This window comes from Gobio gobio (assembly GCF_949357685.1).
Source record: "Gobio gobio genome assembly, chromosome: 17".
In the NCBI taxonomy this organism is placed as follows: Eukaryota; Metazoa; Chordata; class Actinopteri; order Cypriniformes; family Gobionidae; genus Gobio; species Gobio gobio.
The window spans coordinates 47,453,499-47,466,123 of NC_137110.1; the positions used below are offsets into that span (position 1 = coordinate 47,453,499).

The 12,625-nt window shown below is 39.9% G+C and overlaps 1 protein-coding gene across 2 annotated transcripts in view; it reads right to left on the reverse strand.

Moving 5' to 3' along the window:
* The window catches only part of mbd5 (methyl-CpG binding domain protein 5), a 35,575-nt gene that overhangs the window by 4,718 nt on the left and 18,232 nt on the right, over positions 1-12,625 (reverse strand). For both annotated transcript variants that reach the window (XM_079840956.1, XM_079840955.1), the window contains exons 6-8: positions 3,752-4,014; positions 2,582-3,658; positions 654-727 (exon numbers count right to left, since the gene is read on the reverse strand). In XM_079840956.1, coding sequence (XP_079697082.1) covers positions 654-727; positions 2,582-3,658; positions 3,752-4,014 — 1,414 coding nt within the window. The remainder of the gene's footprint in view (positions 1-653; positions 728-2,581; positions 3,659-3,751; positions 4,015-12,625) is intronic.

A 12,625-nucleotide genomic window follows, 5' to 3' on the forward strand; every position in this document is an offset into this window, starting at 1 on the left:
AATAGACACTGATGCAGTTTATGTTTAATACTGTAAAGCTGCTGCTTTAAAGTTATTTATTTTGTTATTGAGAGGAAAGCGCAGTACATATTCAACTTTTTGAAGAACGAAAAAGAACTTCACTGTGAGCATATCGGGGCTTTAACAGGAACATTAAAGACAAATTAAAGTCAAATGAAAGAACATTTAATAAAAAAATAGCATTAAACGTGCTGATAAAAAATGAAAGCAATAATAATAACGTTATGAATCAATAATAAATAAATAAAATGCAAGGAATTGGAACTTAAATTGTAATTGACCAACTACAAACTGGTGCAGATGGATGGACTTAATATTATTCTTATATTGCAATCGTTACTGTATTTACTGTAAGCTGTATTTACACAACTTAGAGCTATATAATATTGTTTTTGTTGCTAGAGAAAGCCGGTTTCTCTCATGGTCTTTCCTTGACAGTCACCTGTTACTGCTCTCTGGGGTTTATAGAGTGTAATGGAGATTTCTTGATTTAATGCAAGACTCCCTGTTCTATGACACTATATCATTAAAGCATGCATTTCCTGTGAAGATGCTTTGTAACGATATGCATTGTGAAAATCACTATACAAATGAACCTGTCACTAGGAAGGTCACAGAGACGAGACACTTACTTCCTGTTTTTTTTGTTGGCTCTGTCCAGCACCTGAAGGTCTTGTGTTAGTGTTTTCAGCTGCTCAGGTTCCACCTAAAGAGTTCAAAAAGCAGGAGATTTGTCACTGCAACAGCAGGCACAGCAGGATCCAGAGAACACATCTGCAAAATGTACTACTGCGGTTAAAGATTGAAACTTGACTTAAATCTTGCATCTCAAAGTGCAAGATCTGATATGATACGTTTCCATCTAAATTGCGAATTTAACTTATGCGCACAATTGGAATATGGCATAAAACATTTGCGAATAAAGCACCATTTCCATCCCATGTGTTCAAGAAAACAAATCCCTCACTTCCTGGGAAATTGGTGTAAAATATCTGATAAAAATGGAAGTTGCTGCAATCTGGTTCTTTTTTCCTCCATCATAAATGAGTTGCGTCTCAGAGCAGAAAATTAAAGCAATAAACGCTGTCATATTCTCTTGCGTTCGGATGCTGGTGTTTGGGAACGCAATCGTGTGAGACGCTTCTGGAGGGAATTAAAAGAAATCATTCTAATGACAAACTTTGGCTCAGGCGTTTCAGAACCACCAAACCAACATCTGAGATGCTGTGATGTGATTGGTCCGCTGGTTAGTCCAGTTATCAAATCACATTCTCTGCTGAGGCAGTGTCATCTGAGTTTTCGTCATCGAGGGATTTATTCAGTAGTTAATCGTAGTTTAGGTCTTATCGAATAAAAATTATCCGCCTTAAATAAGCACCTTAATATGCATGTTTTTAGATTTATGTACATCTTGCCAATTCTATCCTGCATTTTATGGAATATTCCAAAATTCTCCTTAAAAAGGTGGATGGAAACATAGCTACTGACAGGATTGAGTTCAGAGATCATGACTTTCCCCATCAAAAACAACCACTGACACAAATCTTACTGAAATGAAACAGGAAACACTGCTCTAGAGCAAAAGTGGTATATGATGTGATGTTTCCTTAAAGAGGTCCTATCATGCCCTTTTAGGAAGTCTTGATTTTGTTTTTAGGGTGTACTAGAATATGTTTTCATGCTTTATTCACATATTTTACATAATTACGGATCCTCTCTCCCCAGGCTCGAACACGCCGATTTGGATGAAGCCTCTCCTTCCGAAATGTGCTGTGATTGGTTAGCTGGCCCAGTGTGTTGTGATTGGCACCACTTAGCGCGTGTTCTGGAAATGTCCCGCCCCTCCATAACTGCAAGATATTCTCTAATATAAATATTACGGATGGAATCAATTTCAAAACAGTTCGAGGCCGATTTAAACCCTGACAATGTTACCGAACAAGAGGATCACGCAAACATGTATTTCACAGGACGTTTCAGAAGGGTATGTTTTCTTCTTATACATTTTCGATATGATGTTTCCATCATTTAATCATGATATTCGTCGAAAAACTAAGGTAATGCAAATCGATCACAGAACCATGGCAAATGTTCCTATGGACCGGTGAACCGTCTTACAAAAGCAACAGAAAACAAACTGTCAGCACACAGATAAACATTGGGGTTATAATGTTCAGGAACAGTGTTTAAAATAAGCCTTTGACAAATGAGGTGTGGAAACACTGAGCAAGGCCTCGTCCCCATTTTTGCGTATATCCGTGGGCGGGCATTACTTAAATGAGTAAAATTTTGTTTTCATAAGATCCGGAATAGTCGCGTTGTAGTTCTCGGAAAGTGGATTCTGTTAAATAAATAAAATATCTCCCTTTGGAGTGGACTTTGAGCTTTGTGTCCTTGCAAATCTTTTTTTATGCTCAAACAGCAACATTACACACTAACTAAAGTTGAAAAAGTGGAACAGCATAATAGGACCCCTTTAATATTTTGTATAACAACAGATTGAATTCTGCATAAGGCACCTTCAAGGAGATATTGACAGGACAAGGCAGTCTGCTCTTACCTTGGCCTGTTCAGACAGTTGCATGCTGGGATTGTGTCCATGCTCTTCTCCCATCAGTTTGTTAGGCCAGGGAGGGAAGCCTTTTATTGGCCAGACCAGTTCGCCTACATTGAAGGCCCTGGGCCTGTAGTGCAGCAAGTCAGCTGAAGGCGAGTCGGGGTGCCGCAGCTCCTCCTCACTGCTGAGGCTCTTTGTGTCAGAGGGGCTGGGCGCACAGTGTCCGTTAAAGTGCCCGTTGAAGTGAGTGTAGTCTTTGAGCAGCGGCCCTTCCAAGCTTGTGGAGGAGCCGGGCGACTGGTCATCGCCGGTGAGCGGCTCCCCGTACCCGCCGCGAGGCAGCGTGCCGTTCAGCGGAGCACATCGCTCCGTGGGCTCCAGCCGCTCTCTCATGCCGCCGGCCACGCGGTGGTTAAACCGCAGGCTTGCGCTGTCATCGTTGTGAGAGTCCGAGGGCTCGTGGGTCTGGGGCGTTGTCTCCGGTTGACAGTCCATGATGCCTTTCCTCTCTCCTTTGCTACCGCATGGGCTGCTGTGCACCTGGGTGGAACACTCCAGAAACTCCTCGCCTCTCCAGTGAACGTGGTTGGACTCCTCCCACTGCGGACGGGGCGTGGCAGCGCTGGGCGAGCGGAAATACTCATGCGCGTCCGTGCCATCCGGCGTGTTCTTTCCATGCTCGGAGCTCCTGCGCGTGTGGTTGGGCAGCTGCGGCCGGTTGCGCTGAAGCTGGGAAAGCGGCTCCGTCCCCTCGGAGCTGCGTGGCGCATGTATGACTGCGTTAACGGCGTGAGGTAGGCTGAGCGGCTGGCCGATGGAGGCAGTGAAGGCACTCATGGCACTGAGCGCGGGGACGGGGCTCGCCTGCGTGCTGCCGCTCATGCCGGTGGTGATAGTCACATGCATGCCTTTGCCAGCGGCGTCCACCACCGCTCTGTAGATCGCATCCACTGACTCCACCGAACCTCCTACCATGGAAGCGTCACCCTGACCCTGTAGCTTCTGCTGACCCTCTCGGTACATGCCTGCATCTCCAGAATGAGATGTCATCCCAGGCTGGCCGCTGTCAGGCATGCACCCCTGAACAAAAGGCAAAAAAATATGTCATTTAGAGCATGCTGGCTATGGCAAAATAATAAGAAATGACTTATTTTACTTGACTGAGTGAGTCACCTGATAATCCTGGTACAGGCAAGGCAAGCTGTTGGAGTTGGGAACATTATTGTCCGTAAAAGGAGCTGTTGCAAAGGAATGCCCCTGGTTCGGATATGTGACCCCATGCATGCCCTGTAGTGAAGGGTGCAGCTGCTGCTGCTGGTTGTGGTGATGGTGGTGGTGGTGGTGGTGTTGGTGGTGGTATATGTGCCCTGTGGCAGCCATGACACCACCCATCTGAGGACTGTTTCCTATGCTGCAGCTCAGCGATGCAGGGTCACCTGTGGCCAAAAGGAAGTGTTACTTTACTGCCTGTACTGGTGAGTATTTAGTAAATAAATTGTGCAAAAGCAGGAACAAAAAAGATTGATTGATTGGCATCCCTAGTTATGCATGCACAAAATGCACAATGTTTGAAAATTACAACCACGGGACGTCAAACAAGATTCTACTTGTTAGAATGAGACCAGTGGGAAAGAATCAGTTATTAATCTTGTAACTTAAAATGTTACTAGTAATAGTTATTCTAGTAAAGCCACTAAAACTCAAAAAGTACAAGGAACGCATATTTGTACTTTTGAGTTTTAGTGGCTTTACTACAATGATGTAAATTGACATTTTAGGTTACAAGATTAGTAACGGATTTTTTAATTATTATTATTATTAATTGCAAATATTTAATTATATCCTTTCTTAAAGGCTCGTAAAAGTGTTAAATACTTAAAGGGTTAGTTCACCTAAAAATGAAAATTCTGTCATTAATTCCTCACCCTCATGTCGTTCGACACCCGTAAGACCTCCGTTCATATTCGGAACACAAATGAAGATATTTTAGTTGAAAGCTGATGGCTGAGAAAGGCTTCAGACAGGCCTCCATTGGCATTCAGTACATTCACACTCACAAGACCCATAAAAGGCACTTAAAACGTTGTTACAAAGTCCATCTCACCACAGTGGCTCTACAATAATTTTACGATGCGACAACAATAGTTTTTGTGCGCAAAAAAAAATCTAAATAACACCTTTATCCAACTTGTTCTTGTCTTCCGTGTGTGCCTCCACGACGCATGCGCGAGAATATGACGCAGATCCGGCGTTCGGACACATGACCCAGAAGCGATTTGTTTACAAGCAGAGGAAGACGCGCATGTCTAAGCGGTTGAATTCTACATTGATCGTGCTTTAGGTCTCGGCGTAGTGCTCAAAATGGGGTTAAAGTGTGCATTTCATGGATTCCCGAACGCTGGCGCTACGTCATATTCTCGCGCATGCGTCGTGGAGGCACACACGGAAGACAATAACAAGTTGGATAAAGGTGTTATTTTGATTTTTTTTTGCGCACAAAAACTATTGTTGTCGCATCGTAAAATTATTGTAGAGCCACTATGGTGAGATGGACTTTGTAACGACGTTTTAAGTGCCTTTCATGGATCTTGGAAGTGTAAATGTACTGAATGCCAATGGAGGCCTATCTGAAGCCTTTCTCAGCCATCAGCTTTCAACAAAAATATCTTCATTTGTGTTCCGAATATGAACAGAGGTCTTACGGGTGTCGAACAACATGAGGGTGAGTAATTAATGACAGAATTTTCATTTTTGGGTGAACTAACCCTTTAATATTACATAGCTCTGTTGTCTCTGACAATGTAGCTCATAAAATGGCAGGACAGTCATTAGTGAAAGGTCAGTCAATCAGTGTTGCAATGACATAAATTGACAATGACATAAGTTTCCTGTGAATAGCAGAGTCCACACCACAACTATAAAAGGTAACGGCACAGAAACAATATCGTTGGAATCACTTTCAGAAGGGTTTTTTTTTCCAGCTGAAAAAAATTGACAGCTAATCAGAATCCATCCTGCTCTTGGTTTAGGTATTGGGTAGGATTAAGGGTTGTAGAATATGGTCATGCAGAATAAGGCATTAATATGTGCTTTATAAGTACTAAAAAAACTGCCAAAATCCTAGCATTACGCATGCCAACTAGTTAATAGTGAGAATTGGAGCCTAAACTAAAGAAAAATCAACAAATCCACAGGTTCTCGCGAGGTGTCTTTTTTCATTTAATTTGAACAGAGAGTAGTGCAAATCACAGTTTTATTCCACTTAGCGGCATTTAGTCCCCCCTCAGGTAGTTGATTGGTACAGTACAGCTTCATTTAGTGTATTAAGCAGTAAACAGAATGCACTATAGGTCTTTTTTTTGCAGGGGTGATAAAAAACGTAAGGTAACAAATTGGTCACAATCAGCAGCAAAACTGAAAAGCATCTCGTGTTATAAAAGTACAAAAGAAATTGAAAAATTAAAAATAAAACTTGTGCATTAGGAGTGTTACACTTTGCTCCACTTAAACTATATTTAAACATTCAAAGCTTAAAGGCACAATATGTAATTTTCACCGCTAGAGTTCGCTTATTCAAAACAAAGGTGTAGCTTGGTGACGCTTCGATTTTGCGGGATCATGGGAGTTGTCGTCTTCACCTCAAAAGAATCCAATAGGACTCGGGCAGCAATCATATTCATGGATGAGCTAATATATTAAAGATTTATTAACGTTACTGTAGTATGAAGCAGGGTGGGGCCGAAAGCTGTTGGAGCAAAATGAGGCAGCTGGAGCGATTGCTCATGAGAGACTTCTCTGGATTTAATGCTATTTCACGCATTCTGACTTATTTACACTGTTAAAGAGTTGGATTCCCATGCTAAATATGGCCAAAGTTTAAAAAAATTAGTTGGACGTATGACGGAGTATTTGCCAAAAATAATCCTTATGGTTTTTTTCACACGTTTCAGAAAGTTTTTTTTCGAATATGGCCCTGTATGAAGTCATAAAGGGCGGAAAAAACTTTTTCTCCCAGAAAAGCGCACGCACAAACCAACCAGAGCAGGAGCGAGAGAGCACGCCCATCATTCAGGTAAGTGTGTTTTTGGTTGTGAGGTAAAGATAACCATGACCAGCTTCCCAAAGAACCCAGCGTTGTTTTTCAAGTGTTCCTGGCAATTTCGCCAACGAATGCAAGGCCCATTGGATTTGCAGATCGTTGCAGGCGGTGAGTAAAATGCATCAAATGTCTGTTTTGTTGGCAATCGGCGTGTAAGTGCATACAATGTAAACAACACAAACATATCAAAAGTTATCTGTGATGCAGTGGTGTAACTTTGTTTTAAAAAGTGGGTGAGTGGGCGAAGTCATGAGAAGTCATGTTTAACGTTACATCTCCTAACTATAGTATAATACAATAATGTCAGTCCCAAGATTCTTCACCTAGATTCGCATGAAATGCTTGTGCCTCGGCGGTCCAGTGGCAGAGCTTTTGTCCAGCGAGCGTGTCTGAGGTTCAATTCTGGGTTCGAATCCACCATCGTACAGTTTTTGTTTTTGTCTAATGAAAACCAAAAGGTGTTCCTCAGTGATTTTGTATCTAGAGCAGGGACACGTTTGTGCAGGGACACGTTTGACTCTACGTTTGTAGAGTCTATGATGCAATGTCTGTGTGTGTGTGTGCACGTGATTCTTAAGCTACACGCCTTCCGGATCTCTGCTTTTTTCCGAAAGAGTCGGTACAGCGCATCTGTAACAAAACTAAAGACTTTTTTTGAGATATGAAGGATGCAATACTACTCTGTAGGTACTCAAGATTAACATGAGGCTGAAACTGTGTGCTACCCCCCCACATTCTTAAAAAATTTTGGGATAGCCTAATGTTAGTACACAGATCAACTAAATATATAACATTGTTCTAGTGGTTTTTGGATATTTGAATCCAAAAATCTTACATATTGTGCCTTAAAGGGTTAGTTCACCCAAAAATGAAAAAAAAAAATGTCATTTATACCTCACCCTCGTGCCGTTCCACACCCGTAAGACCTCCGTTCATCTTCGGAACACAAATTAAGATATTTTTACACTCTCAAGATCCATTACTGTACTAAAAACATATTTAAATCATTTCATGTGAGAACAGTGGTATAATATTAATATTATTAAGCGACAAGAATATTTTTTGAGCGCCAAAAAAACGAAATAACGATTTATATAGTGATAACTGATTTCAAAACACTGCTTAATAAAGCTTCGAAGCAGAAACGAATCAGCGAGTCAAATCCTGATTTGGATCGCGTGTCAAACCGCCAAACTGCTGAAATAACGTGACTTTGGTGCTCCGAACCGCTGAATCGAATTGCTGATTTGTTTCTGCCCTGGAGCTTCATGAAGCAGTGTTTTGAAATCAATTATCACTATATAAGTCGTTATTTAGTTTTTTTTGGCACACAAAAAATATTCTCATCGCTTTATAATATTAATATTGAACCACTGTACTCACATGGACTGATTTAATTATGTGTTTAGTACATTAATGGATCTTGAGGGTGTAAACTACATTGCTGGCTATGCAGGCCTCACTGAGCCTTTGGATTTCAGCAAAAATATCTTCATTTGTGTCCTGAAGATGAACGGAGGTCTTACAGGTGTGGAACAGCATGAGGGTGAATAATAAATGACATTATTATCATTTTTTGGATGAACTAACCCTTTAAGCCCAACCCTCCTACACTTAATTTTCCACATTCCGCAGACTCTCAAATACTTGATCAAGTCATTTGCACAGGCGTTGTTCTTCTTCTGCTCTTTTTCCTGTTGTGGCAGTTAGCAAACAGCGTTGCACACACCCCATTCTTGATTTGAGTGTGTATGGCCTGTGACTGACTGTATTCGTTGTCTGACTGCATGTACCGAACAGTGACTCCAGTCTCCAGAAATGAGCGCCCATGAGCAAAGATGCCAGTAAGCAATTTACAAACTTTTAGTATTGCCGAGCTACTGTCAATGTGAAAGTTTACAGATAGCTAGCTGTAGATATTACAGACATCCATATGCAAAAACTGACAGTTTCTGTGTATCATACTGAATATACAGCAAACACATCCTAGAAATGTATACACTGGTCATCAAACACTTAACAGCACTCAATTAATAAACAGGTACTCATTGAATAATTCACATGCTCCATTTAATAAAAATACAAGCGTCATGTTTCTGCTTTGGGCTGGGCAACTCTGGCCCTCAAGATCCACTTTCCTTTCCAGTTCAGCTCCAACCCTTATCAAACACACCTGAACAAGCTAATCAAGATCTTCAGGATTACCAGAAGGCTACAGGCAGGGGAGTTTGATCAGGGTTGGGGCTAAACTCTGCAGGAAAGTGGATCTTGAGTAGCCTGGTCCTACAGACTCTCATACATTTCATTTGTACAGAGAGTCTGGCGACTCTCCATTGACAAGCATTAACTTCCTTGAAGGCGGGAACTCTGTTGAAGTTTAAAACTATTGAATCTATATACCTATGGAGAATATTTCTGGTTGCAGCCAAAAAGGCCCTTACGTGCAAATGGCTCCAACCTACGGCACCCACTATAGAAGACTGGAAAGCAGTTGTAATTGAAATATACAAGACGGAAATTCTTACCTTTTCTTTAAAATTAACAAAGCAAAAAGGGATTCTGCTGTGGAAAAGATGGAAGGAATTTGTGGAAACTTGAGTAATTATATAATAGATATAATCATGGATTATTGTTGGAAAATTAAAACTGAATGCAAAAACTATGCAAAGTGGCCACTAGACTGTACTGTACCCCTAAAAAAATATATATATTTTTCCTTTTTTTCTTCTTTTGGTGTTGGTTCACAATCCTTTTTTGTATATGTTGTGAATAACTTGTGTTCTGTAAATATTGTGAAATTACAGAAAAATTTATGGGATGTCAGTTTATTAGAAAATATCCAATCTTCCTTCTATTCTGTAATGTTTGTATGACTCCTACACACATTTTTTTTTATTATTATTAAACTACTGGATCTGCCATAACCAATCGCTAACGTTTAGTCGTGACGCATGTCATCTCAAACTAGCGCACGACATCAACGTCATCATTCTCAGCCACTGCCTCTGTTCACTGATTGGACCGGTTAAAGTTTGACCGGAGAAAACCAGAGAATATACCGCAATCCCAGACGGAGAACTGAAGGAAAATGAAAATTGAGCGGAAGTGCGTAGGAGGGCGGAGCCAGGCTAGATCTTGAGCTGCCCAGCCTGCAAATGCAATGTTTGTCTTATTAAAAAAAAAAAAAAACGGAGGCATGTAAAATGAACATATGCGTAGTTTGAAGAGCTGCAGATCAGTGTATAAAATCCTGTGCTGGGCTGGCTGCTGTGGCACTATAAATGGTAGCACATAATGTCCATTTATTGTGCTGGTTTTAAAGGTTGCATTTAACTCCTGCAAATACATTCACTGCACATCGAGTGAAATGCATGTGCTAAATAACAGTCGTGTCGTGTTGCATAATGAATGCCGTGTGTGGTGTCACAGAATGACGGCCCAGTGCGGACAGTGTGTATGATCTACTGTTGCCAGCGGCTGCTGGGGAGGTTGCCATGGAGACAGCAGTGCAATGATTGGTAGTGCTTTCCAAGGTATGATTCACACACACACACACACACACACACACACACACACACACACACACACACACACACACACACACACACATACACACTGAACAGGTCAGGGAAGAAGATGTGCATTATAACGGGCATTTTTAAATGTGCAAGTACAGGTGCCCAGGCCAACAAAACACAAACAGGCTATGCCAGCACTGGATCTGTGCTTTTACATGCATGCATGCAATGAGGACTTCCTTTTTTAGTTCTTTCAGTCTAACAAATTTTTTCATTTGTGATGATTAAGACAACGGTTATTATTATTATTATTAAGGCACACTATAGTGACTGTTAAAGTGAAGCATAACCTCACCTCCCTGAGTAATCTTCCCCCCAATGTAATTTACTTGGATAGATTGAGTTAATAAACCGCATTTGATCAAAAGATGGCGCATCATATCAACAGAAACCGCTTCCGTTTCATGAAAGGAACAAGTGACAATATGGCTTCTTGATCATAAGGAAGCTGGGATTTATCGCCAAAAAAAATTCAGAACAGAATATCCTGCAGTTCCGAAATTAGACAAATCACATAAAAGGCAGTTTATCTTTTTTTTTTTCCCATTAAGTGCAATTGTAAGAACAAACTTGGTAGCCTTATGAATTTAGCAGATGGTTTTATCAATGGCAACAAATCTTATATAGTAGTGAATAGGGTTTAGTATTGTTTGGGCTTTTTACAATACCAGTGCCAAACCAATACTTTTAAAACGGTACCAGTAACTAAACCGATACTTTAAAAAAAGCCACAAAACAAGGAGGAAGACATTAAAAAAATGGCTTGTTGAAAAAAAAAAAAAAAATTTAATTCTTTAAATGGAACAATTTATTAAAAGTTTAAAGTATAGTTAAATAAATAAATAGATACAAAACACAATTTACTTAACAAATTCACAATAAAACCTAAGCTACCTAACTCAACAATAGGCCTAATTTAACACTAAATAAACAGTTACAGTACTGATAACAGCAGTCGTCTGTATTCTTGGTATGCTACAAAAAAAACTTCAGCTTTATTTTGAAATATGACCATATTCTCTGGCTAAATATTTCAAAACGCATGGCTTTATTGTTTCCATGGCGACGCGTCATGCTTCTTACATGACACACAGCAGCCACAATAGCGCTGTATAACAGCTGTATCGGTTTTATGTGTTTTTTTATTTTTTATTCAAAATATTCACAAACTTGTTAACTATGTCATGAACTATCTATATTCTGATTTTCAAAATATGTGTGAGTGAATGGAATTGTGAGTGAATTTTTAGTTTATATATAATGCGCGATGGCATGATAGTTTGCGCCTGAGAAAATCATATCTGTTGGATTTACATCACATAAATTCATCCTCGTCTCACAAAATACATGAAAGTGACCACTGGACTAGGAGAAGAATAGAGTAAACTATATAGTTAAGTATATGTGTATCTGATATGAATAAAACACGTAGTCAAATTATAACTGTCTGAAAGGATTGCCATTGCCGCTTCCATAGACATCAGTGTGTGTTTTTTGCTAGTACTTATGTCTGAAACCTAAAATAAATATTATGTGGTTGAAAACACTGAATAGTTGTGATATGTGACAAGCACTGAGCACGTCTGTCTCTGGCTCTGCGCCAGCCAAACATTTTTTAATTTAAGTAGCATTCATAATATAACATCATAATATTTCAATGTGTAAGGTGTTAATTACAATATTAAATGTAGCAGGGCTCTGCATGGATTTTTTTCTGATTTCTACTTACCCTGCAAAAATTTTCATTGGCCCCGCCACAAAAAAAAAAAAAAAACAGTCATTGTTTTTTAAAGGCTTAGTTCTCCCAATAATGAAAATCCTGTCATTTACACAATCTCATGTTGTTCCAAATCCATAAAACTTTTAATCATCAGCGGAACACAAATAAAGATATTTTTTATGAAATCCGAGAGATTTCTGTCTCTCCATTGAAAGTCTATTCACTCAAAACATCTCAACGTTCATAAAAAGGTGGTCAAATAAATCCATATGAATTGAGTGGTTTAATCAAAGTGAAGATATTCTGAAGAGACATGATGTGACGTATAAAGCGATCGTGTCTCTTCAGAAGACACTTGGATTAAACCACTCGACTCAAATGGATTTATTTTACCACCTTTTATAAACGTTTTGAAGCATCAAGAGTTTCAGCGGAGGGACAGAAAACTCTCAGATTTTATTCAAAAGATCTTTTCATGTTCATTCATGTTCCAAAGATGAATAAAAGTCTTATGGTTTTAGAACGACATGAGGGAGAGTGATTGATGACATTATCTTCATTTTTGGGTAAACAAACCCTTTAAGTGATGTGAACTGCTTCCAAATCATTAGAAACATTATTTTTCTTTTGGCCTTGTAATTAGGAGCTGC